The 25,578-nt window shown below is 38.5% G+C and overlaps 1 protein-coding gene across 15 annotated transcripts in view; it reads right to left on the bottom strand.

Annotated features, from left to right (window-relative positions):
* Window positions 1–25,578, bottom strand: part of DTNA (dystrobrevin alpha) — a 249,233-nt gene that overhangs the window by 118,856 nt on the left and 104,799 nt on the right. For all 15 annotated transcript variants that reach the window (XM_045849586.1, XM_045849591.1, XM_045849592.1 and 12 more), the window contains exon 3: window positions 3,534–3,601. In XM_045849586.1, coding sequence (XP_045705542.1) covers window positions 3,534–3,600 — 67 coding nt within the window. In that variant the 5' untranslated portion in view covers window position 3,601. The remainder of the gene's footprint in view (window positions 1–3,533; window positions 3,602–25,578) is intronic.

Below are 25,578 nucleotides of genomic sequence, written 5' to 3'. Positions count from 1 at the left end.
AGAACCAAATTCTGGTTAATTAAACCAGAATTTGTTTAATCAAAGTGGGTAGCCATGGAGTTGCCATTGTTGTTGTTGTTCTGTAGGTAAGGCCAGTCTTCTGCGTATTTGTGAGTCTGTGTTACTCTTAATTTCATTTCTGTGCTATTTTTACTTCCTGCTTTGTGGTTATAAGCTCAGCGTAAATGTTTAATGCATGTGTGCTGCGATCACCTGAATTTGCCAAAATCTCTTATCAGTTGTTGTTCTTTTTTTTTTAAACATTTTTTTTAAAGATTTTATTTATTTATTTTTAGAGAGGGAAGGGAGGGAGATAGAGAAAGAGAGAGAAAGAGAGAGAAAGAGAGAGAGAGAGAGAGAGAGAGAGAGAGAGAGAGAGAGAGAGAGAGAGAAACATCAATATGTGGTTGCTGGGGGCTGAGGCCTGCAACCCAGGCATGTACCCTGACTAGGAATCGAACCTGGGACACTTCGGTTCCCAGCCCACACTCAATCCACTGAGCTATACCAGCCAGGGCTTATTCTTCTTATTAATTGTTATTTTCTGTTCTTGGCCTTTATAAAGCTAATATGCCTTAATGTTCCCCTCAGCTTGACTAAACTTGAGTCAGGCTTCTTTCTAACTCAGGGCCTCTGAACTCCCTTTCCTTAGAGCATTTACTTCAGAAAACTTTCTATTGTAAATTCTTTATCTGCCCCATTGAGATATAAATCTCCCAGCTTTTGGACAGTTTTATAGCCCAGGAATACCCTTTTCAAGAATGTGGGAGCCACGCCTTTGAAACATAATAAATGAAGGAGCTCTCCCAATCTCTGTGGGAGGGGAGAAGCCTAACTTTCTAATTGGGACAACTAGCCAACACGACTGACCAACTGGCCCACTAATGTCCTTCAGTACTTCCACATCGGCTCACCCCAGTCCTCACACACCCTCCTGTCTTTTGTTCCCGTGGATCTGAGTTCACTTTCTCTCCCTGGTTACAATAGTCTTGAAGAAAGTCTTCCTTGCCTTCTTAACTCCTTCATATGCAATTTTTCTTTGACATCTGTAATTTCCAAAACGAGGAATCTTTTTGGCACTTTCTTTTGCTGTTTTTGAAAAAATATTTCTAGAGAATACTTAGTTGACCAGGCTTACAAGTTCCTCCTTTTTAAGCTTTTTCTTTAGACATCAGAATTCTTGGAAGAAGTTACTTGTCCAGTCTCTATGTCAGTCTTCTCTGAAAATAGTTTCCTTGTCTTTCTTGGGTGCTCTGCTAGTAGACCTGAGGTAACCCATATATTTTTCAACTATTTAACACATTCTCAACGAGATTACCTTATTCTTTTGTGTGACAGTCTATCGATCAAAATCACTTTCTCCTCTTGAAACCAGCCAATTGTTTAATCTGGCAGAACCCTACTTACTGTGGACATGTTTTACTTGGTGTTGGTTTAAACACGATGCTTACTAATGGATTGTCAAGATTAGATGTGTTTACCTATTTTTGGCCAAGATCGCAGTCTATTACTCAAGGAAGAAAGACACATATTTGTGTGCTTTTAACTATTCATTAATCAGGAGAACTCATAACATGACTTAATAAAGTACAAAACAACCTGAAGAAGTTTGTATAAAAAATAAAGTTACAATTTGGAAAAGGAACACACAGTTTTCCTAAGTCTCTCTAACTTGAAAAATTTAGAGCTCTCTCTTTCTGTGGCTTTAAAACTTATGTTGATCTTTCTGTGACTTGACAACATTAATTCAAAAAACATGTGTGACATATGTATTTGTCTGTGCTAGGCACTGTGCCACAGATAATGTCCTTAAACTCAGATAAGTACTTAAAGATTATTAAATAATCACAGTTTTATAATTCTTAAGTGTGTTAGCTGATATAGTCTTTAATGTAACAATGATAAATTCAAACATTTCCCCTAAGACTACTGCTTTTTATGTTAAATATGTTTTTTTCTTTTTTTTTTTTTTTGTTGAAACACTGGTCCATGATGTATGTGGCTCTTGCCTTTCCAGTCTAAGAACTTATGATATGGAAGGAAATCTGTGCTGCTTTATATTTTGTTTACATGGGCAGGTAGTAACAAGGTTCCTTGCTCTGTTAGATTTGCACCAACAAGGTTATAATTCCAGGTGCCTGGCTATGACATAATGAAGACACAGTACCAAATGTGGCCTAGGAAATTCGAAGGCTATGGCTGAAACCATCACAGGCACTTCAGACATCTTTCTTCCTTCCTTTCTTTCTTTCTATTTCATTCATTTATTTTTAGAGAGGGAGAAAGAGAGGGAGAGAAACACCAATTTGTGGCTGCCTCTTACATACCCCCTACTGGGGACCTGGACCACAACCTAGGCATGTGTCCTGACTGGGAATTGAACTGGTGACGCTTCAGTTTGCAGGCCCGTGCTCAGTCCACTGAACTACACCAGCCCAGGCTAGACATGTTTCTAAAAGTGAAAAATGCAAGAAGCATGATTGAGATTCCCCACATCAATTTAAATTTTTTTCTTCTTTGTTAGTTCTAGCACTGCCTTGGTGCCACCAGATTACTAGGAAATGATAAAGGAAAATATGAATCTTATTATCTAGGACTTTCGTTTATCTGTGCTAACCCTCATTCTTGCCAATCAGTTCCAATCTTCAGTGGAAACCTAATTTTGTCTACTGCCTTCGAAGGGAAAAAGGCTTACAACTCACTTCTGCTCATCTTCATTCTTATACAGGGAAAGAGAGATAAAAAGACAATAAGAGGATTGTACTCTTTTCTTTATAACATTTAATTTGAGATGTGTGTTTTCCTCCCAATGTTAAGTTCTTCTGCCTCATGAATAAGAAACATGGTCTATAAGGGAGCTGCTACCAAGCAATTATTCACACAGCAACTGTGTATTTACATAAACCAGTAGCCTTTATTTAACGGGTTCTCCACTGGAGTCAGTCTTGGTTTGGTTTCCTTCAATGACAGGTGATCTCTGAGCTCTTTTTAACTTTTGTTTAATTTCTTTCATTTTGTTTAATTTTTTAGCAACTGGTTTGTAACACAGATTCTTCCCCTCTGTATGAAGTTTAAATGACAGCTTACAGTTTGGTCTGGTAATCATGAATGACTCCTTTTTTCCATATAAACATATATCATTTTGTAGGTGAGACATTCAACAATTCATTTCACAAATATTATCAATGTCACAGCCTACAATATGCTGGACACTGAGATAGCACTGAGAGATGAACACAGACTTTAAAGTTCAGTCGACTGTATTAATGCCAACACTAAATATTGTCTTTATAAAGTTGTTTGTGTGTATGTATATATACATATATTTAGGCCCATGGAAATTTTTTTCATATAAAATATACAGTGTAGTAACAAATTACAATGCTTCACTAATTTATTTTATAGGAGGCAAAAATGCCCAAGTTTATACTTTATGCAAGAAATTTAGGATTTTAATATAAGTACACAGGTCATAGGATTTCACATGCACTCAGTGGACACTGTAGGGTCTTCCTGAAAAGTTCCATACTTACTCATCTCTGCAAACAGCTGTCTTCTTTCTGCCATAGTATTTCCTCTTTTCCCACTATCTTCAATCATTCTGTGAGACAAAATGGGTACATTGTGGATTACCCTCCTGCTAATGAGGCAAACAGTCATATCTACATAAACACATTTGCTGCAGCTATGCCGTAAATGCAGAGATAAGCTATTTAACACTGTTTCAAAAATCCAGTTTTACTTTTATTAACTTAAATTGCTGTACATATTTTTCCCTATATAATGTTGTTCAAATTGGTTGAGGGGTGCATACATGTTTTACTTTCTAAAAAAAATATTCACAGTAGCAGACAATCTTGCATTATAACTGAACACAACCATTCAGAGTCTGTTAGGTGTTTCATTTTTACATATATAGATTCTTTTTTAATTTTGAGAGTTTCTATGAAGAATATAAAGCAGAGATAATGCATCCCATTTAACAAATGATGAGACTGAAAGTCTCGTGAAGTTAGTGAAGCGAAAGGCACAGACGTCTGAACTCCAAGACTGGTATGCCTGCAACCACATTCTGCTGCAAATTGCCCCTTGCGCACCCAAAACAGCAATTTAGAAGCAGGTTATTTTCTAAATGTTCACTTCTAAGTTGAGTGTTTGGAGCACACAAGTTTTTCTATACATAATTTCATGCAGGGGTTAGGTTCACAACTCTTCACACAAATAAAAATACTGTCTGCAGTGGAACTATCTTAAAAATACCAACACTTAAAACGGAGAATGAAAAAAATACAATAAAATAAAATTTCACTTGAGGAAAAAGGAAGTAATGAGAAAGTTAATGGAAATGTTGTTTAGTCTGACAGAGGGCTTGGGCTAAATGTTAAAGGTTTTACGGGTTGCTGGAGTTGATTTTTTATTAAACCTAATTAAGCTTTTAAAAACTAAAGTTTCATATATACACATATGTGCATACATTTAGATATGTCCCATTATATTTTGATTATTTGGCACAGTAGATATAAGGCATAGCTGATCTTTTTTGCCTGTCTTTCACTGGAGCCTGCTCTTTTTTAACACAGTTCTTTGTTCATTTTATTTATTTATTTATTTATTTATTTTTGGCTTGTATTGCCCTCTCCCTATGCTTAGCAACTTACAGTTACCCTTCATGTCTCAATTTAGGTGTATCTTCCTCTGAATGCCCCCCGCCCCACTCGCCCCAATTCCCTATGACTGGCTGGGTTTGATGCTTTTCCTCTGAGCCTCCATAGCTGGCTATACCTTTCTCTCAATGCTGAGCTTGACAAATATTTATTGAGTACCTTTTGTACTCCTGACACCAAGCAAAGCTCTGGGCATAAAAAAGGAATCTAGTCACAGCTCCTGCCCTCCAGGCACTTACATTCTAGTGGAGCAGCTACAAAGGAGTAAAAGCACAATGAGGTAACTACAGCTGTAGAAGTGGAAAGAAAGGTATATGAAATTGAAAGAGGTTGATTACCTGGGGATAAATTGAGCAGAACTGCTTGCAGAAGATAGATTGAAAGGTTAGACTGCTCTGTATAAAATGACTCATTTGAGAGTATAAGAAAACACTGGTGGTGAAAATCAATGTGCTATCAGTCAAACAGCCTCACCAGTTTTGATTCAAGGATCATATTTGCCTATTGTCAGGGAAGGAAAGAAGGGCAGGATCAGCCTTGGTTTATAGAGTTAAGAGAAATGTCTACCCATTCACAATGGGTGGTCATATAACCAGGGTCAGGTTAAACAATAACCGGAGAGGAGCAGAGTTATTAATGAAGCTCTGGCAATTATTCACTGCTGAACATGGTCAAATACTTTCTTTTTATAAGATTTTAATTATGCAAGTATGGTTGATATCTAGAGATCTGGAGAAAGACACAGCCTTCCTGATTCACATAACTCTGTCTTTTTTACTCCAGAGGAAGAGGGCAGATAAGAATCTGACATTCCTCAAATAATCTGGATATAGCTCCCAATTTTTATTTCAAGAGGATCAGAAGAAGAGTAACAAAAGATGGGGGAGAGAACCAATGATATGTTCCTCCATCTGTCTATATACTGGAACGAGATAAAAAAAACCATTAAAAATAAATCACAAAGGATGGCAGGTTGGAAAGCTCTGACTGAAAATGTCAGGGAGGTAAAGGCGGGCTTCTGAATGCCCAGGGCTCCAGTCTGCACTGCTCGGTTGGTGCTGATCGTTACATCTCTTTCTCTAGGTAACGTTTTGTGTGTCTCTCTTTAAGGTTTTTGAGGGCAGCAATCTCAAGAATTCTAAATTCTTCACAGTGCCCAGCAAAATCCAATCAACAAATGCTATGTATATTTAGTTGAAAAAAAAAGAAATAAAATAGAAATAGAGTGGAAAGAAAAATAAGAGCTAAGTTTGCTTTCTGTGAAATGGACTTGCAATATTTTCAAAAACTGACTTACAGAGGAGTGAGATTCAATTTGTACTAGTTTCAAAAATTAATTATTTGAAGTGAGAAAAGCTAATTTATATATTTTTATAATCTAGAGCCATATATTTTAAAGCAAAACCCTGTCTTATGAAGCAGAAGTTGAAATAAATGCACACTACATTGATGTCATCTTTCAGTCTATTCATCACCATTTTTTGGCTAATTAACTCATAGAAGAGCCATCATTAGCTACACAACAGGTATTAATTCTCACTTCTAAGTTAGATGTCTACCATATCAAGAAAAGAAGGAAAAACTCAGTGGTGCAAAATAATAGAAAGCATGGAATATAATTATAAATATAAAAGGAAAAATTACGTACTTCTCATTTTACTCCCAGTATCACTTGGGGGGCATCACTGTTAGTTAAAATTGAGAATACTCATTTATTACCGATTAGCTACAGTCATAGTAGTGAAAAAGGAGGGGCATGCTAGTTTACAGGTAACACTGATTCAATAGCAGGACTTGTGGGCAAAGCAAGCTCATGAGTCTCAACAGTCGAGCAGCACCCCTGTGGGCGCCTTAGCTCCCAACTTAACTTGAGACACATAATGCCCGTCCACATTCTCATGGCCTTAGGAAAAGGAAGAGCAACACTTTCAGTAGGGGAAGAAGGGAGGGCTTTTAAAGAGCAATTTTGCTTCTGAAATTGTCAAGCTCAACTTTTTATGAATTTCTGTGTAACTGTAGCTGCCCAAAGTCATATGAAGGAGAAGAAGGGGAAAATAATCCATCTGAGATAATATGATGTCACAAGCTGCGTGGCTTACCAACAGGCCTAACTAGTTAGTTTCTGTTGCTCCTTCATGTAGATGAGATGCTTACAACCTTAGAATTGACTGGAAGTTTACATAAATGTCAAAAGAACAACAACAAAAAACCTAACAGGAGTAAATAAGTGATGATCAGATGTTTACTAGAGTTCAGTCCCCTGGTACAGGGTGTATGTTTTTTTTCACTGAAGAGAATCTAGCCACTCATTTCCTTAAGACGTATTTGTAATGTAGCTATAATTTGTCAGACACTCTGCTAGTTTCTCAAGATCCCAAGATTAATAAGACATGATTCCTTCCCTTAAGAAACTCATAGTCTAGAAGAGGAAACAAATTATTTTAACACATAATTATAATATGGCGTAGAATGTACAATGATGAAAGCACGTACTGGTAGATAATGTTTATTTCTAGATATGTGCTGCTAGATATAGAAGGCATCGAAGAATGGGTGACTCTGGAACAGTTTTAAAGGATGGATAGGAATTTTCCAGACAGAAAAGAGTAAACGCAGGGCAGTTATAGTTAGAAGAAATCAGGAACAAACATGGAATTTTAAAAAGTGTATAAGGTGCACTTGGGAATTGGGGATAGCTCAGCATCGCAGAGCGTGAGTGTGCATGGAGACGCTGGGGAGGTGAACAGGTGTCAGATGTGGGGAGCCTCAGTTGTCATATCTGGACAGGACAGGCTTTCCCCTGGGAGACTGGCTGCCATCCAAGGTTTAAGTAGGGAATTGATGAGTTCAGATTTAGATTTTGTCAAGATGGCTCCAGCATGGTGAGTGAAGGAGGGACTGGGTAGGCAAGATGGTAGGGGCTGGGAGCACGTGGTTAAGGGAAGAGTCCAGTTAGCTGGATATTTCCATGCATGATTCAGGACCAAAAATATTCTGTTTTATGCTACAGGATTGATTTGAGATAGATTTAGGACACATTCATAGTGGTGATTGGCAGGTCACATGGAGAAGAGCCGAGAGAGCCTGAGCTTTTGCTTTCTTATAGCATAATAGCATTTCACACACAGTGGGAGCCAATCCGCAGCCCTCATTGCAATAACGAGTTAGTGGCAGGTGAGTTCACTAAGTTACCCTTGTTCCAGCCTGGTCACTACAACAAGGCTGTAAACAGGATAAGGAGAGTTCCAACTCTTTGCCCTTATATATGGGGGAGGAATGAAGTAACAGAGTAGAACAGAGTGGGAACCAGCAAGGTATAAAGAATAAATCTAAATGTAGCACATAGATTGTTAGAAGAAAAGTGAACTGTATTTTGGAGCAGTAAGAATAAATTCACAATGAAATATTGTAACTGAAATATTACATCCCGAAGTAACTTCCTTCACACCTCAAATCCAACATCACCCATAATACATATTTCTCTTACCCCATGACACAGAAGACATTTAAAAGGTAGAAGCTTACCCTAATAGTATCTTACATTTGTGTACATTTCCAAAGATTATAAAATGCTTTTCCCTATAACCTTGTGAACAGGTAGGGGAGATGTTATTCCCAACTTAGAGCTGAAGAACTTGAGACTCACGTGGGTAAAGTGGTCACCCAAAGCACAATGTTTACTGGCAGGGCAAGACATCGAATCCTTTCTATTTTTGCTTTTAATTTTTAAATTCCTAGATTCATATGGGTTCTAATCACCAATTATCTTACTCCAGATGCCACTTTTTAATACAAATTAAGACTTCTGAAGCTGGTAAACTGTAAAGAAGTTGATAGAAGTTAGTGATTAACAGGCTAAAAGGAGAATGGAAGGGTCCAGAGCTTTCTCAAATTTCACTGAGAAATTCCTCTACTTCTTAATGAAATTCTCCTATTTTAAAACATCATTATACTGGAAATAATCATGGTGATTAAAATAATTCCCAGGCTCCAGATTTACGTAAACCCAGACACATGTAAACACACCAGCTCACACACTGATTGGCACTCCCGCAGTTGCGACCCACACAAGCCAACGATGTTTTTAGCAACGTCTGGCTCTGCTTTGCTGCTGCTGCACTTTAGCAAACACTTCCTTTAAGACTTGCAGGCTTCGCGTGTAGCACGATGGGACTGTTCCTGTGCTTTATTTTCCTCCATTTTGCTCCAGGTGGGCAGCAAGAAGATGCTAGCTAGGTTCAGCAATCACCGATGCTGCATACTCTCCAAAGTTAATAACTGCAGTGAAAGCCGTTTCAAGCTCCATTCCTCCTCTAATTGATTTATTGGTGGCATAGAAATGCCTGTTTCCATTTCTGTTAATGAAAGAGGCCTCTGATATGACTTTCACAGATTTACAGTCTAGTCCTAAATAATAAAAAAGTATTCAGAGCTCTTTCCTGAGGCGAAATATAATTGCATTTGCTTTTACTGTCTAGTCCTTTATTGGGATGAGCCCCTGGAAGTAGGAAAATGCTGTTACTGAAATAGATGGCTAGAATGGATTTCTGACTTTGCCTTTTACCTTGAATGTCATCTTCTGCTCTTGGAATTTGGGTTTTGTTTTGAGGGATGAGGGGCAGGGCCACACTATTGTAGTGTGATGACCAGCTGGATATCTTCAGGATTTGATCGTCCCTGAAGAGTGTCTGCCACAGTAGCTGTCCGCTGTGGCTGCCCATCACACCAGCCTGGAGACTGGACCAAACATGCAGACAGGTGGATGTGCTGAATTTGGGGTTGCAGCAAAGCATTTGCGCTTTTAAAATCACTATAGGTGTTCCTGATACACAGCCAGGTTTGAGCTAGAAGTATGATACTAGTTGAATTTGACCATGAACTTAATTACAAACCATTATGTTGGAATTCTTACATTGCTTTATAATACAGGGTCCAGCAGAAGTAATGCCTGCTTGAGTGTGGTTGGTCAGGTAATAATATGGGTGTAATAATTTAGTTTTAATTTGAACATGACACCTAAAATGTCATATGGTGTGCTTCAGTGTGACATTGTTATGTTACAGAATTACATGCTGATGATTTTGTAATAAAAAAGGTGCGTTATTTGTACTGACCCTGTATGTTTCTCTAACTCATAAGACACACTATAAAATACACTTTGAGCCAAGGGAGAAGTAATTTAATTTTGGGGGAATGTAAATATACGTAAACACATACACACATTGATACGGGCCCCTGATGAGGCGAACTTCTAAAAAATAGAAGATGCCATTGAAAACGAGAAAACCCTTTTTACTCTGGAAAGAACTGCTCTCAGGGGTAATTTCTAGCCAGGAAGGAACCTGCTGTTCTGAGGTAAGAGTGTTCAGGATGTTTAAGGACATTCGGTTTTGTTTGGTTTCATCTGATTTCATTTGCCTTGGTACAAGGCTAGGACTCCTGCTCCAGAGCAGCTGGTATCGCCCTCACCTCCCCCTTCCTATTGGTAAGGGATTAAAGATTGCAGGGGGAGGCTGGGAGAAATTTGGCATGGGTAAAAAGAAACCTTTTAGAAGAAAGATGATCAAAATTCGAATTCTGTCGTGTGAGGTTCAAAGTCATAAGAATGCCTCTGATGGGCTGGGGAACTCTGCCTAAGAGCTTGATCAAAAGGACCTCCAGTGTCCCTAGGGAAGAGCACCATAAGCGGGGGTGGTCTGTACTGCTGCCTCCAGAACTGCACTGGGACCTCAGATTTTTTTTAGATAACCATGTTTTATCCAATATCATGTGCCTGTGGGGCAGTATATATTTTTTTTGCATGCGTGTGTGTATGCGTGCACACGCACCTGTATTCCTCAAGAGCAGTGATGTTACGTGGATATGCCCACGCGGCCATGGCGGAACTACGGCTGACCTTAACACTGGGGTGGGGGTCTCCCCTGTCCTCCTGCTGGGACTGGTCAGGTCTTAAACTTTGGGAGGAGAGTATTAGGAAATGACTTTCAATTGTTTGAAACTTTCAATTTAGTGTAAGATGTTATTGTTTATAAGTACAGGTCTGTTTCTTTTTCTTACACATCTAATCAATGGAAATAAATAAATGAAAAGTCCCCTCCCCTCTGTCATGAGAAGACTTTTTCACTAATCTTGCAGTAAGACAGCCCCAAATTTTGTAATCAAATTTTTGAGCTTCACCACCTCATTACGGTGAGATGATACTATACATACATGGACACTTTATAAAACTAAAATATTTTAGAAAACTTTACAGATTGTAATTTCAATTTTTTTTCAAGTGAGTGAATTAAATTTAGCCTTTTAGTGAAAGGCTGTGACAAGACAGAATGTATTAGCTGGTTAAGCAGCATAATGCTGTCTAGCCCATAATTTCTTTTAAGGTTTAGACCTTTTAATGATTTGATTAAAGATATAGACCTTCATTCCACTCAAATATTCATGCCTGTGGATATACAAGTAAAGAAATTCTAGTTCCTTGCTTGGGCTGGTTTTGGGGAAGAAGGCCAGGATTTGGTGAGAATCAAAGGTAGTTTTACTTTATAGGCAGCACCAACTTTTAGCAAAAGGAGCAGTCAGTTCCAACAAATGCAGCTACAGAGCAATTGCCCAGGGGAGAGTTAAGAAGGCTGGTGGTGGCCTCCTAAAGCCAAGACAACAGGAAAGATGTCAAGGTGGAGCAATGATGATGGGAGAAGGCAGTGATGGGCTCCTCCCATGGTAGAAACCGGAGTGCCTGGACATACAACTCAATATTCACGTGCCAGGCAGCAGTTCTCACATGGAAAATCCAATGTGCTTTAAATTATTAGTGGCACGACTCCTTCTCCCATGGGCTCATTGTTCTCTCAGCTTCTAGGAGTGTGGTCTCCATGAGGAGAATTGGGAAAGGGACAAGAATAGAAGTATAGGACAGAGCATTGAGAATCAAGATGTAGGCCAGGGAGGCTTGCATGCTTTCCTATTTTTATATATATTTTTTATTTTTAGGATTGGCGAGTGCCGAGTTTGGAGAGATGCCAAAGGGAGAGGCAGGTAAGTATACTGTTTTCTGCAATAGGACAAGAAAATCTAATTTTTTCTTGGAGAACAAATAATAGCGGGTTGGCCAAAAAGTTCCTATGGTTTTTTCCATAAAATAAATGACATATTTTTCATTTTCACCAGTAACTTTATTGATATGGATACTGTGAGTATGTTTGCCATCTTCTGCATGGTATAACATTGATTGTTCTCAATTAATGTCTTGATTATCGAATTCAACTGGTTTACTCAACCGTGGAGCATCATTCAAGTGAGAAATCTCCAGTATTTAACTTCTCAAACCACGTTTGATCAGTCACTGCATTTTCTCCATATGCTGCACAAATCTCTTTTTATGTGTGTATTTCAGTTCCACTTTTACCTTTCTTGAAATAATAAACCATAATATTCCCAAAATATTGCATATTTTCTTCCATCTTTAATATTAAAGTGGTTACCCAAAAATTCACCAATTTTGATGTTTTAAAAAATGTGCACTGATATAACAGCTGCCATAATACAATCTAACAAAATTGTTTTCAATAAAGTTAAAGACAACTAAGTGCTACCAGAGTCATCTTACAGAAGCAAATGGACTTTTTGACCAACTCAATAATAATGATAAGAATAATTGCCATTAAGAATAAATGGTAATTTGAAACAATTACCATTTTACAAAAAAGCTTACTATGTTCCAAGTAGTATGCAGAAATTTTTCCATTGTATTCTTATAAGAATGCCATAATGCTGTATTATTCCCATTTTACCCATGTGGAAACTGAGCTTCAGAGAGATTAATTGCTCAAGGGCCTCTTAAGAAAGACCAAAGTGGAATTACATGAAGACTCATGGGATTAGCTCTTCTTTTCCTGAGGACAGTGATTGATGATAGGATATTGCCAACACACACACACACACACACACACACACACACACACACACGCACTCTCTCTCTCTCACACACACACACTGAATTGGGCTAAAGCATAATTTAAGATATGCATTAGAAGATGCCAAGGGGAGTTGGGCAGGGTGGAGTTAATGAGTTATGCAATGCCACAATTTTCCTAAGGAAAGAAACTGCACCTGCAAGTCAAAAGGCGCCTTTATCTTTTGCATTTACCCCTTCATTTTTTTCCATCTCTCCTCTCTATTTTATTCCCTCTTCTTCTAATCCAACCTTCCTTTTTGCCCTTCATTTTCCTTCCTAAACTCAGTTCTTTTATTCATTGTCTTCATTACTATGTTTATTAGGGAATATGACTCAAACCATCAAAACCATCAAATTATAGCTCAATAAATCTAGACAAAAATTTATTTTATGCCCTTAAAAATGCAAATTTCCTTGAGAGCAGCAGAAATGTCCCCTTAGTGTAATTAATTTAGTTGCTTTTTAAAAAATACCTGGTGAGGGACACACAGGAAGGACATGGCACTTGTGATTGACCAGGAAAAGGAAATAATCATGGCCCTTGAGTGCTTCCTGGGGAGGTCAGGTTGGGATGACAGGCTCTGGGGGCCACACAAGCAAACTGTCCTTTGAGAGAAGGGATATGGGAGGGCAAATGATGGCAGAGGGCTGAGGTAGGTGGGAAGATATCAATATGACTGTTATTATGTATTTATGCATTCAGAACCAATAACAAAGTGTAAGATGAACAAAGGGATCCAAATACAGTCCATGAAGAGTACAAAAATATCATAGGAAATGTTTACTAAATTAAAAGAAAAAAAATCCCGTTCTTCCCTATTAATTCTTTCAGATAATTTATTTGGGGCAGAACAAATACCTTTAAAGGGTAACTCTCAAGAATTTTAGATTGCAGAAGGAGCTATTTTGTTCTCACTGAAAATGAGGACTTAAGGATATCTAAATTTAGCCACTTTCCAATCTAGTTTAATGTGCTGGTAAAAAGTGGAATAGAAATCAACTCACTAATATTAAGTTAAATATTAATTAATATCATGCTATTTTTTCCTTTCCCCACACACAGTCTCTCTATGGAGAATATCTCAGGCTAATGTAATATAAAATATCTTAGAAAACAGCAGTGACATTGTAGGGATTCTGATGATTGCTATCCAATAAAAACACAGCCAAGAGTATGGAGTTAATGAATGCACAAGCCAAAATTAAATAGGCCACATGGAAAAGGAACAGGCAGAGTGTATGAGCAGCCAAAAGTAATGGCTGCAAGGTCCCCGGCAGCAAACAATAGCATTTTCACACCATGGTCCTTTCCCTGAGACTAGGGTTGACAAGAATACAGAGTGGAAAGAGAAGAAACAGAGGCAGCTCTTATTTCTGGCCCCTGGATCTGTTTTCTATGAATTATAAGGCTCTTAATTATGTCCCTTCAACTGAAGAGAATTTTGTCTGAAATTAAGAAACAACCAGAAGTAATCTCTGTTTCTTGATCAAGCCATGGCTCTAAGTTGGTGGCTGCCAAGAATTTGAGTGGGGAAGAATAGCTGGTGGGAACGCTCCTTCCTCTTCAGTCTTGAATCACGCAGACCCTGTGAATCACCCTGCTGAGGCAGAGGCACAAATATCTGGGTAATGTAGCAGGAAGGGACTCGGAGATTCATTCAATGATAATAACAATAATAATAGTTAATATTAAGTAAGTGCTTACCATGAGTGAGTGGGCTCTGAATTAAACATTTTACATAAAATATCCTGTTTATTTCTTATCCTAACTCTGAGATAGATCATAAGGCTGATGAAGTAAGATAGAACAATGGACACCAAAGATGACCACATCACAATCCTTGGAATTTGTAAATCTGGTACCCACATGGCAAAAGGGACTTGGCCAATGTGATTAAGTTAAGCATCTTGAGATGCACAGATAATCTTGATTATCTGGGTGGGCCCAATGTAATTATAATAGTCCTTACAAGGGAAAGAGAGAAATTTTAATATGGAGGACCCAACAAAACAATGCATGCTGGTGGCCTCTAGAAGTTGGAAAAGGCAAAGAAATCAATTCTCCTCTAGAATTCCCAGAAAGAAAGCAACCCTGATGACACCTTGATTTTAGCACAGTCAGACTTATTTGGGGCTTCTGGATCTCTAGAACCATAAGATAAACAACACTTGTGTTGTTTTAAGCCACTACACTTGTGGTTGCAGCAACAGGAAACTAATACAGTTGAGAAGCATTAAGAAATGTTCACAAGATCACTTTACTGGTAGCCTCAAAACCAGTTCAGAAGTCTCTCTGGAGGCTGTGTATGTAGCCATCATGCCGCACTGCCAACCCATTCCTCCCTAGACTCATTAGCTCCTAAGTATAATTTATTCATTTATTGAAAGCAACTATGCTAATTCCTAATTTTCATGAGTTTATTTAATCCTCAGATCTGGTGGTACTATTATCCCCATTTTACTGATGAGGAAAGTGAGACTTAAGAGATTTTAGAGCTGAAATTTAAACCTAGGTCAGTCTGACAGACTTTCATTACAAGCATTCAGCTTCCTCATCCTACTGCCATATACATTGAACAACATTATGGAGCATCTGCTAAATGACATCATAAAACAAACTAAAGTTTGAGTACTTTCTCCCTCAATAATTCTTGAACACATCTGGATGGCTCATAGAGGGGGTCATAATATCAACTACACTCCAGAGGGTTAGTGCTGGATCCTTGGACAAAACATTACCATTGCACACACACTTTTGATCTCAGGGGCTTCCTGATTAAAATTAACCAGACTACCCTCTGATCCCACTTATATCAATACATTTAATTAGCTCTTATTGCTTAATTAATATGGTCTAATTTAATACAGGTAAATATAGTAAAGAATATTTTCCAGCTCCCAGTCAAGATGGCAGTGTAGGTAAATGCAGTACTCAGAACCACAATCACATCAAAATTACAATTAAACTACAGAACAGCCACCATTCAGAACCACCTGAAATCTAGCTGAACAGAAGTCCTACAACTAAGGATATAAAGAAGAAACCATGTTGAGACTGATAGGAAAGGCAGAAGTGCCAATGAGCTGGTCCCACACCAACATGTGGTGCTTAAATATTGGAAGGGATATCTCAGATGCCGGGGTCCCCCCTGATAAGCCAAGGTACCAGAACTCCCAGCCCAGGGTTCTAGTGCCAGGAAGAGGAATCCTCATAACTTCTGGCTGTAAAAACCAGTGGGGATTTTGGCTGAGTTAGATAAAAGGCTGCTGAAGCCCTAGGCATTCCTCTTAAAGGGCCAACATATGGAATTACTTGGATTCACTGGCTCTGAGCTCCAGTGCTGGGGCAGCAGCTTGAAAGGTGCAGGGACATAGGAGGAACTGAACTGTCTGGCTTCAGAATGAGGGCTGAAGGGGCAGCTTTCTTCTAGGCTGAAGTGCTGGCAGAGGCCATTTTTCCTTTGCTGAGTCCTCCCTACAGAGCCGGGAGGCAGGAGCCACAGCTGAGTCTCCATCAACCTGCTAACACTGTTCAGCTGCCCTGGTGATTCCCCCACCCAACTAGTTGGCCCACTCAGTCCCTTTCCAATGGCTTGTACATACAAATGACATGTCTTGGCTCATGCTGCTAACTTCCCTAAAACCTCACAAATAAGCACCATTTAGGCTCAGTATACCCTGTACCTCTTGCTAAGTGGCCCCAGGCTCAGAACTAAGGGGAGCTGACCCTGGTTCATAGCTTGGCCTCTCCTGGGCACCTCCAATCCTAGCACAAGTAGCAGCCACCTGCATATCACTTTGTAGCTCATGCTAGGTGACCCAGACAGGGCACAGGTAGGGGCTGACTTTGGTTTATACCTCCTGGGAGATGCCAGAGTCAGCACACTCAGTGGACAGCTTCAGATCACATGGAAGCACCAACCAACTGCTTCCATGAGCAACACACTCAAGGGGTGTGTTCAGTGGGTACATGAGCCTTGCTAAAATGAGTTCTGCTTTGTGGGGTCAGTTTTTGCAGCTGATTGACCAGAGGATATATCTTTCCCATTGATGTGCTAACAGCAATTAAGGTTCAACTACAAAAGGAAGGTGCCCACCGACCACACAGGGGGCACACCTGGAGTGCCCAGCTTGGGTGACTGGTGAAGCTGAGCTGTCAGACCCCACAGGACACTTGTTATATAGGGCCAGTCTACCAAGACCAGGAAATGTAGAAGCCCTACCTAATACATAGAAATAAATACAGGGAGGCAGCCAAAATGAGGAGACAAAGAAACACATCCCAAATGAAAGAACAGAACAAAATTCCAGAAAAAGGACCAAACAAAATGGAGACAAGTAATCTATCAGATGCAGAGTTTAAAACACTGGTTATAAGGAGGCTCAATGAACTTAGGTGAAGAGTAGAGGAACGAACCAGTCAGAAATGAATACAATGACTGTAATGAAGAATACATTACAGGAAATCAACAGTACAGTAGATGAAGTAGAGGATCAGATCAGTAATTTTGAAGATAAGGCAGCAGAAATACCCATTCAGAACAGCAAAAGGAAACAGGAATCCAAAAAATGAGGATAGCATAAGGAGCCTCTGGGACAACTTTAAGAGTAGCAACATTTGCATCATGGGTGCCAGAAGGAGAAGAGAGGGAGCAATAATTGAAAATCTATTTGAAAAAAATAATGATGAAAACTTCCCCAAGCTGGTGAAAAAATAGACATACAAGTCCAGGGAGTGCAGAGAATTCCAAACAAGATGAATCTAAAGAGGCCCATACTAAGACACATAATTAATATGCCAAAGGTTAAAGACAAAGAGAGAATCTTAAAAGTAGCAAGAGAAAAGTAGTTAGTTACCTACAGAGGAGCTTAATTAAGACTATCAGTTGATTTCTCAACAGTAAATTTGCAGGCCAGAAGGTAATGGCAAAAAATATTCAAAGTGATGAAAAGTAAGGACCTATAGCCAAGTTTACTTTACTCAGTGAAGCTTTCATTTAGAATCAAAGGGCAGATGAGAAAATCAAAAGGAGTTCATCACTATCAAACCACTATTACAAGAAATGTTAGAGGGTCTTCTTTAAGAAGAAGAAGCAAAAAGGTAAAAATATAAATAATATAATGGCAATAAATGGGTATCTATTAAGTACTTTAAATACAAGTAGATTAAATGGCTCTAATCAAAAGACATAGAGAGGCTGAATGGATAGGCCCTTACATACAAAACAAGACCCTCACATACGCTGTCTACAGGAGACTCATTTCAGATTGAAGGACACAAAGAGACCAAAAGGAAAAGGATATTTCATAAAATAGAAATTTTAAAAGAAGCTGGGGTAGCAATCCTTATACCAGACAAGAGATTTTGTAACAAAAGTTATAACAAGAGACAAGGAAGGACCCTGCAGTTCCACTTCTGGGTATTTATTCAAAGAAACCCAAAACACTAATTGAAAAGACATATACATCCATGTTTCTACAGCGTTATTTATAATAGCCACATATGAAAGCAACCTAAGTGTCCATCAATAAATGAATGAATAAAGAAGTAGTGCATACATTCAATGGAAAATGATTCAGCCATAAAAAATGAAACCATGCCATCTGCAACAACATGGCTGGACCTAGACAGGATTGTACTGAGATGAATCAGACAGTGAAAGACAAATGCCAGATGATTTCACATATATGTGGAATCTAAAAACAAAATTAACAAACAAGCAAAACAGAAAGATACTTATAGACACAGAGAACATTTTGATGGTTGCCAGATGAAATGGGGCTGGGTAAAAATGTGAAGTGATTTAGAAGTACAGATTAGTAGTAACAGAATAGTATGGGGATGTAAAGTACAGCATAGGGAATATAGCCAATAATATTGTAATAACTGTGTATGGTATCAGATGGGTACCAGATTTATCAGGGTGATGACGCTAAGTTATATAAATGCATAATCACAGGGTTGTACACCTGAAACTAATATAATATTGTATGTTAACTATAATTTTAAAATAAAAGTATTTTAAAAAAGATATTTTTAGTTCATTAAAATATGAGAACACACACCTGACTGTCATAATAGAAGAATCACTGGAACCCCAATTTACTACATACCAAAAATCATCTGGGTGAGACAACACCCTGCTTGTAACAGACATAATATTCTGAAACAAGAGCTGATAGCTAACCAATGGGTATGGAAATGAGGTGCTGGCTACTGGAAACTTTATGACCCTAAAAGCCAGCACCACAGTGAATTATAGTGACCATGTTACAAGATCACATGCTTTTATTATGTTATGTTATTCTTACAAAAATATAAAGGACAGAGTGATATACAATTATATAGAAAACAGACCTGCCCAGAGAACCAGAAAACAAAGGTAACTTTTGAATCTCAATCCCCCAAGTTAGTGCATGTAAATGGAGCAAATAACACACATACACACACATTGTCCTTTTCTGACTCATGACGCCCATACTTCAAAGTGCCCCCACTTCAGACAAGCCACTAGAAACAGTCACAGATATGCAAAGTAAGGACTACAGCACTTGAACAAAACATTTTTAGTCAAATAGCACTAAGAGCATGATGACCACACTTTTGAGGTTGTAAACATCCCCCCTGTGATGCATCCTGTGTGCCCACTCTGAATCTGTGAATACTGAAAGCCTGTGATTCATGCTTCAGTGTCTGCATTTACGGAAACAAGTGTCCCTGGACCTCAGGAGAATGTAGTGAAGGGTAATAGCAGCAGGCTCCATGTCCCAGACTGAACAATCAGTTCTTTTTAACAAAGGCTTTTGCTGAGGGGCACTCAAGCCATTTCCTGGTGGTGCTGGGCACACAGGCGTGCCCACCATTTTACTGTCATCCAATGCTCCAGGGCAATGATGCATTTAATAATATCCTTGTGACTTCAAAGACTTAATGAGCCTAAACTGCTACCTGGAAATGATTAGGCACTGAGAGAAGTAACTGCTAAAAATCTATTTTTTAAAAGCTACACAAAGCTGTTGAAAGGGATTCTGGGACTTTATAGTATGGGACCAACAGTTATCCTTTGACCAGAGTATAGAAATCCATCTCATGGTCTCTTTCAGCTATGAGCTGTTACGTTACTAGGCTTGACGCATGAGTCAGCCCTGAGCCCTGTCTCTTTACAGTTACATGAAGTCAGGCCACTTCAAATAAAAGCCAGACCCTGCATAACATTTCAGGGGCAAACAACCACAGTGTGTAAATAAAAGAGGCAGACCCAGAAGTTCCTCACCATTACTTTCCCATTTGTAATATGTCTGTTTCCCAACTTTGTGGTGTTGCTTGGTCAGAACAATGAAGTTCAGAAGACAAGTGAAAGGTTCAAGTTAAGAAGCAAAGCCAAGATCAGAATGTAAATCTCCTGGGTTTTGGCTTAGGGATGATTTTTAGCCTATTACATTGCCTTTACAAATCCTTGCCATTTTTTGTTTATTTTGATTCACAGATTTATTTCTTTGAGCCAGTCCCTCTAGTACAGAAACTCTAGAGAACTCCTTTCAAGAAATGAGTATGGGGTGTTAGGGATGGGAGGAGAATGAAGAATGAGAACCTTGAAGTTCACAAGTGATTGTAGTGATCACAGGGGTCCACGGAAGTCCTTTCAAGCAATCAAGTCATTGCCCAGTGGTGCCATATGCCTGGAATTATTTTAAACTTGACTTATTGTTCTTTAAGGTACATTGATTGTCTGAAGAGCAGCCAAGCTAATGAAACCTTGAAAAGGCAGAGTTTTTTAAAATTTGGCAATTTAGATGGCAATATTTGATGGAGGTATGTAAGGTGGAGACTATTTTTGATGGTGAAGAATAGAAAGAGAACTAGCCCTCTCACCTCCAAACAAAAAAAGAAAAACCAAAATAATGATCATTTTTAGTTTTAAAATATGTTACTTAAACAGGATATGGGGGGATAAATGGTAATGGAAAAATACACCAAAATTAAAAAATAAAATATGCCACTTTTACATGGCAAATACGTTTATTTTTAATATAGAGCCTGCTTATATCCTAATCACATAGCATCAGAATAAGGTGTTTCTCAGTTTAAAATTTCAAGCTAATTATGTAGATTTTCTCTGCAAAACTTGCCAAGAGTTATTTATAACATTGATCTCGGAAACTTTCTCTAGCAGGGCTTTCTGCACTAGACCTCTATCGATGTGCTGCTTACGGCGCTGAGTGCTCAGAACCAGGACTCTTCCAGGACTGTTAACTCTGCAGAAAACTCCAGCTATAAGGGGGATAGAGGGGATGTGACTGTCAGATCAGCATTTCTTGCTGTCCAACGCTCTGCTCCTACAGACCTAGTAGACTCCTAACCACAGAGGGAAGGGGATTCTATCTGCTGTCAGACCAGGACAGCAGATAGAAGGACAGAACAGAGAGGCCAAGGTACAGTGAGAGGGACCGGGAGACACAGGAGCTTTAGAAGGGTGACAACTCATATAAAAAAAGTGTCCAGGCTTAGCCTGGTTGACTTGATAATATGGGTTTTTAGTAAACCACGTTTTATGAATGGCAGACAATCAACACAGACACCTTTGTTTTGAAAGAAGTCAACACACCACAGTGTTTAATTCCTGAGGTCCCAGGATATTCTCCTCACTTCCTTGGCTTAGGTGGTGTGCCTCTGTTATGCAGTTTATAATTACATCAGCTAATTTAGTCGCTGTGCCTGCTGTGTCTAATGGCCCCAGTAGTAAACTCTGCTACATTTTGCAGAATGGCAAGTAAAAGCAGGAGGGGCTCCCCATTGCCTTTAATTTAAAGTTCAAAATCCCTCGAATGACTTTGCAGGTCTTGAGCAATCTGGCTTCTATGTTCATCATCTCTCTGTTCACTCACTGCTATAGTTACATGTGTCTAAAGACCTCCTTTCTGCTGACTGATTCCTGTGCCTAGAATATTCTCTTTTCTGTTCTCTATGCATCATCCCAACCCTCCCAGCCCCAAACCTGGCCAGCTCCCATTCCCGTCACTCCCGCAGCGCAGCCTTTCCTAATTTCTGTAATCCACTCTAGTTATCTGTTTTCATTATGCCCTCATTACTTACTTTTATAACACTTATCACAATTGTAGTCATAAAATACTTCATTAGATTGTTTTTTTTGTTGTTGTCTGTATCACTCAAGACAGTTCACTGAGGGAATGCACCATCTTGGCAATGTTCATTGGAAGATTTCTGTGCACAGGAGTTAATTAATGCAAGCAATAATTGCAGAATATTAATCTGACAGTAAAGAAACAGGGTACATTAGAGATGGGGAGAGATTAAAAAGCTTTGGAAGATTTGACCTGGAAGAGCCAGCAGTGGACCTCACAGATAGAGAGAGCTGTTCCCCCAAATGGAGGGCTCCGTCTCTCTAGGCAGCCAGCCTTGGGTTGATTGTACCGGAAGAGGGAGGACCACGATGGATATGGCTCAGTTGTTGCTAAAAGGAACCTACTTAGACGTGAAATGAGAGAAATCATTCACTTTTACTCTTGGAGCTTCAGATACATATTTAAGAGTTGGGGAGATGTGATGAAACAAATATACAATCTTAGAAGTAATAAAATTTGACATTAGGTGAAGTTTCATGATCATTTCACAAAATAATTTTACATGCTTGTACATTGTTTTAAACTTAAAATTGTATGCTGTTTGTAGATGTGAACTTAGGTAACTTCCATAGGTACACCTTGACTCAATCTCCCTGATGAATGTTAACCTCTTTCTTTGATTATTAAGATAGTCTTTACATACATCAAAAAAGATACAGTCCTTTCAGTTAAGCCTCAAATGGCCAATTTTGGATAATTCTGAATATTTCCAAAGTAGCCAAATATCCTTTGAATACTAATACCTTCATAATACAACTGTTTAAAAATGAATACAAATTAATTTTTACTACTGTCTAGTTTTGAATGGAGCTTTCTTCCTGAGACAAGGAAGATGGAATGTGCTGCTTTGTGCCCTTTGAAAAAACCAAGGATGTGTGACAAAGTTGGAAGATTAAATTACACAAGGAACGAGTAGAGGATTATGCCCTAGAAACTGTCATTTTGGTTATTTTTAATTTTACAAAATTCATCACTGGATTTTCCATCACTATTTTCAAACAGGTCCTACATTCACACAACTTGGTTGACCCATCAGTTTTGGATAAAATGAACTATGAACATTTTTCAAAAGCTCATAATGAATGATTATGAATTTTAAATGAATAATTTTGAGTAGCCCAAGATCATGTGGGCAAATGTCTTTTAATCCGAAGAAGTTAAAAATATTTAAATAAAGCCAAAAGTGACAGAATAGACTCCATCTTCACAAAGGTGACTCCTCCTTCTCTCAGTCCGGCCTGGTGGTTTTAGAACCTGGATTTAAATCTCTGTGTATAATCTTTTAATCTTTCTTTATTCTCCCCTTCCGTGTTAATCTTGAGGTCCATGACATAATGGCTATGGCAAGCAATTTAATTCTCCATTTGGTGACAACTGCTTACTCTAAAAGCAATGGGCTATGATGTGCATTTTTAAATGTTTTGCTTGAATGAATGTATTCATATTTGTTATGACTCATAAATAATTTAATTGAAAAATACCTGTCTCCTACAGATTTTAGAACTGAAATCTCTCATACATGAAGATAAATGATAAATAGTGCATGCACACATATGTGCAGTATATAAGTACTAATTCAGGGAAGTAACATTTTAGAATTTAATGTGGTTTTGTTCTCCTGTAATTGTAACTTTTATTAGAGAACAGCCAATCTGAAGGTACAACTACAGTACTTTGCCATTAGTGTGTATTAGCATTCTCCAATCGTAGGGAGTTGAACCAGCATTTCTATCTCCATGGTACAGATATTTGCCAGATATATTTGCTGTAAGTGAGGTTAAATTCTGTATATTGAACATTATTTTCCCATTGACTTCAATTTTTATTAAAAAATAAATTCCAGAAGTAGTAAGGTCATCAGAAATAGACTTTGGAGGTAGATGAAAACCCTGTATAACATAATAAATGAAGGCAGAGATGAAGATGAGGAAGCGGCTAGTTTCTCATGCACACTCTTAGTGGCCTTATGTAAACAGTGCACCTTAAAAGGTAGGTCCAGGTAGAGCTGCCTCATATAGTTGGCAAGTAGAATGCCAGTGTGTTGAAACATGAGAAAAGGCATTGAAGCAACGGAATGAATTTTCAAGAGTTGTACCAATTAATAATAATAATGACAATAAAATAAAGTCAACTGCAAAAAATGCAACTTAATGTATGTCTTTGTTCTCTTGTTCATATATAATGCTCACATATCCCCCCATTCTCAAAATACCTAGCATGTAAGATTGCCAGATTTAGCAAGTAAAAATAATTGTTTACTCTATTTCTCAAATATTACATAGGACAGACATACATTTATGAAAAATTATTCATTACTTATCTGAAGTATAAAAATAAGTCCATATCTTACATTTTACTGAGATCCTACCAACAGCACTTAAGACTTAGAAAACATTTTTTGGGTGATTTAATATTCTTCACTTTGCAAAGATCAGCTGGCTGATTTTTATTTTTGCCACGAAATCTTTTCTTCAAATTAATTCCTCAACTGGAGCTGAGCAGCTAAAGCAGATCAATAGGCAGTTGCTCTGGCAGGGGCAGGAGGCCGAAGCAGCCCACACAGGCTGCCGTCCCTTGCTACTGTTTGAAATCCATTTCGTTGTCTCAGGCCCACAGAGGTAAATCCAGTGTCTTTGCTCTGAAATATGCTGCCACTGGATATATGGGCAGCTACTCAGGACAGGAATGCGTTACAGTCCCAAGGTTAATGTATAAGCTTCATTACGGTGCACATTTTTCCTGTTCAGAAAGTTCTATTAACATTACAGTTAGATTACTAGGTGAACTAAAAGGTAGGTAAAAAGCACAATGTCTGCCACAGAAAAATATTAGAGAGAAAACCCCAACTATTTGAAAGAAACTGTGAGGAAGATAAGTTTTTCTGGACTAGTCTGTAAACTTGTTGATCATGGGTTGTGCTAGTGAGACAATGAGCAGGTAGGCAAGAAAGTATTTTATTGTCTTTTTTCAGTATCAGGGAGAAGGATAAACCCAATGAGAATAGGTAAGAGATGGCTACGTTGGGAGTAGCAGGAAATGCACAGAAACAGACAGAGTCAATGAAGAAATCGAGGGCCTGCTAATCTGCCCCAAACTCCTAGACAGCTCACAACATTCCGAGAACACCTCACGTGCTTTCACTCTCCCTCACCTGCCCTGTCAGTCCTTCCTATATGAGTCACTAACTCTAAAGAAAGAGAGAAATCCTCCACACCTACTTCTCTGCTTATTCAATCACCTACTCACTAATGCGATAGTTAAATATGTGGGTCAGGCACTCCATGAGGCCTTGGTGACACAGTGACAAACTAGCCAGAAATAACTCCTGCCTCAGGGAACTTACAGTCTTATGGAGGAGAAAGATATTAAAATATGACTAAGAAAGTAATTAATGATAATTATAAGAAGTGATAACCCACAGAAGCACAGTCACTGCAAACACTGACTACCTAATACAGAACCATCCTCTTCATAATCATTTATTATGCATTTACTGTGTGCAATGTATTTTTACATCCCTTCTGTCTAAAATTCAAACACATCTTAGAAAGGAGCAAGGTTAGTATTATCAGTAATATTTTCAAAAGATAATGGAAAACTTCCATTTTCTATTTATAACTTTGACTATCTTCTGAGGAGGCCAGTGGAATGATAGGCTAGCATCTTGATGCATTTGAGTATGAAGGTTTGGAACAAGAACAGAAGAGTGAGATTTCTCTGCATAGCAAGAGGGAAAATATTTGTCGTTTCCAAGAAACAATCTGGAAGCATGTGTGAGGAGTGAAAAAAAAGGAGGAGAAGTAATATAGAAGTTTCTGG

This window comes from Phyllostomus hastatus, unplaced genomic scaffold (genome assembly GCF_019186645.2).
Source record: "Phyllostomus hastatus isolate PE091 unplaced genomic scaffold, TTU_PhHast_1.1 phas_contig_80, whole genome shotgun sequence".
Lineage (NCBI taxonomy): Eukaryota > Metazoa > Chordata > Mammalia > Chiroptera > Phyllostomidae > Phyllostomus > Phyllostomus hastatus.
The sequence above is the reverse complement of the archived record's forward strand: the minus strand, read 5'-3'. Positions and strand labels throughout refer to the sequence as shown.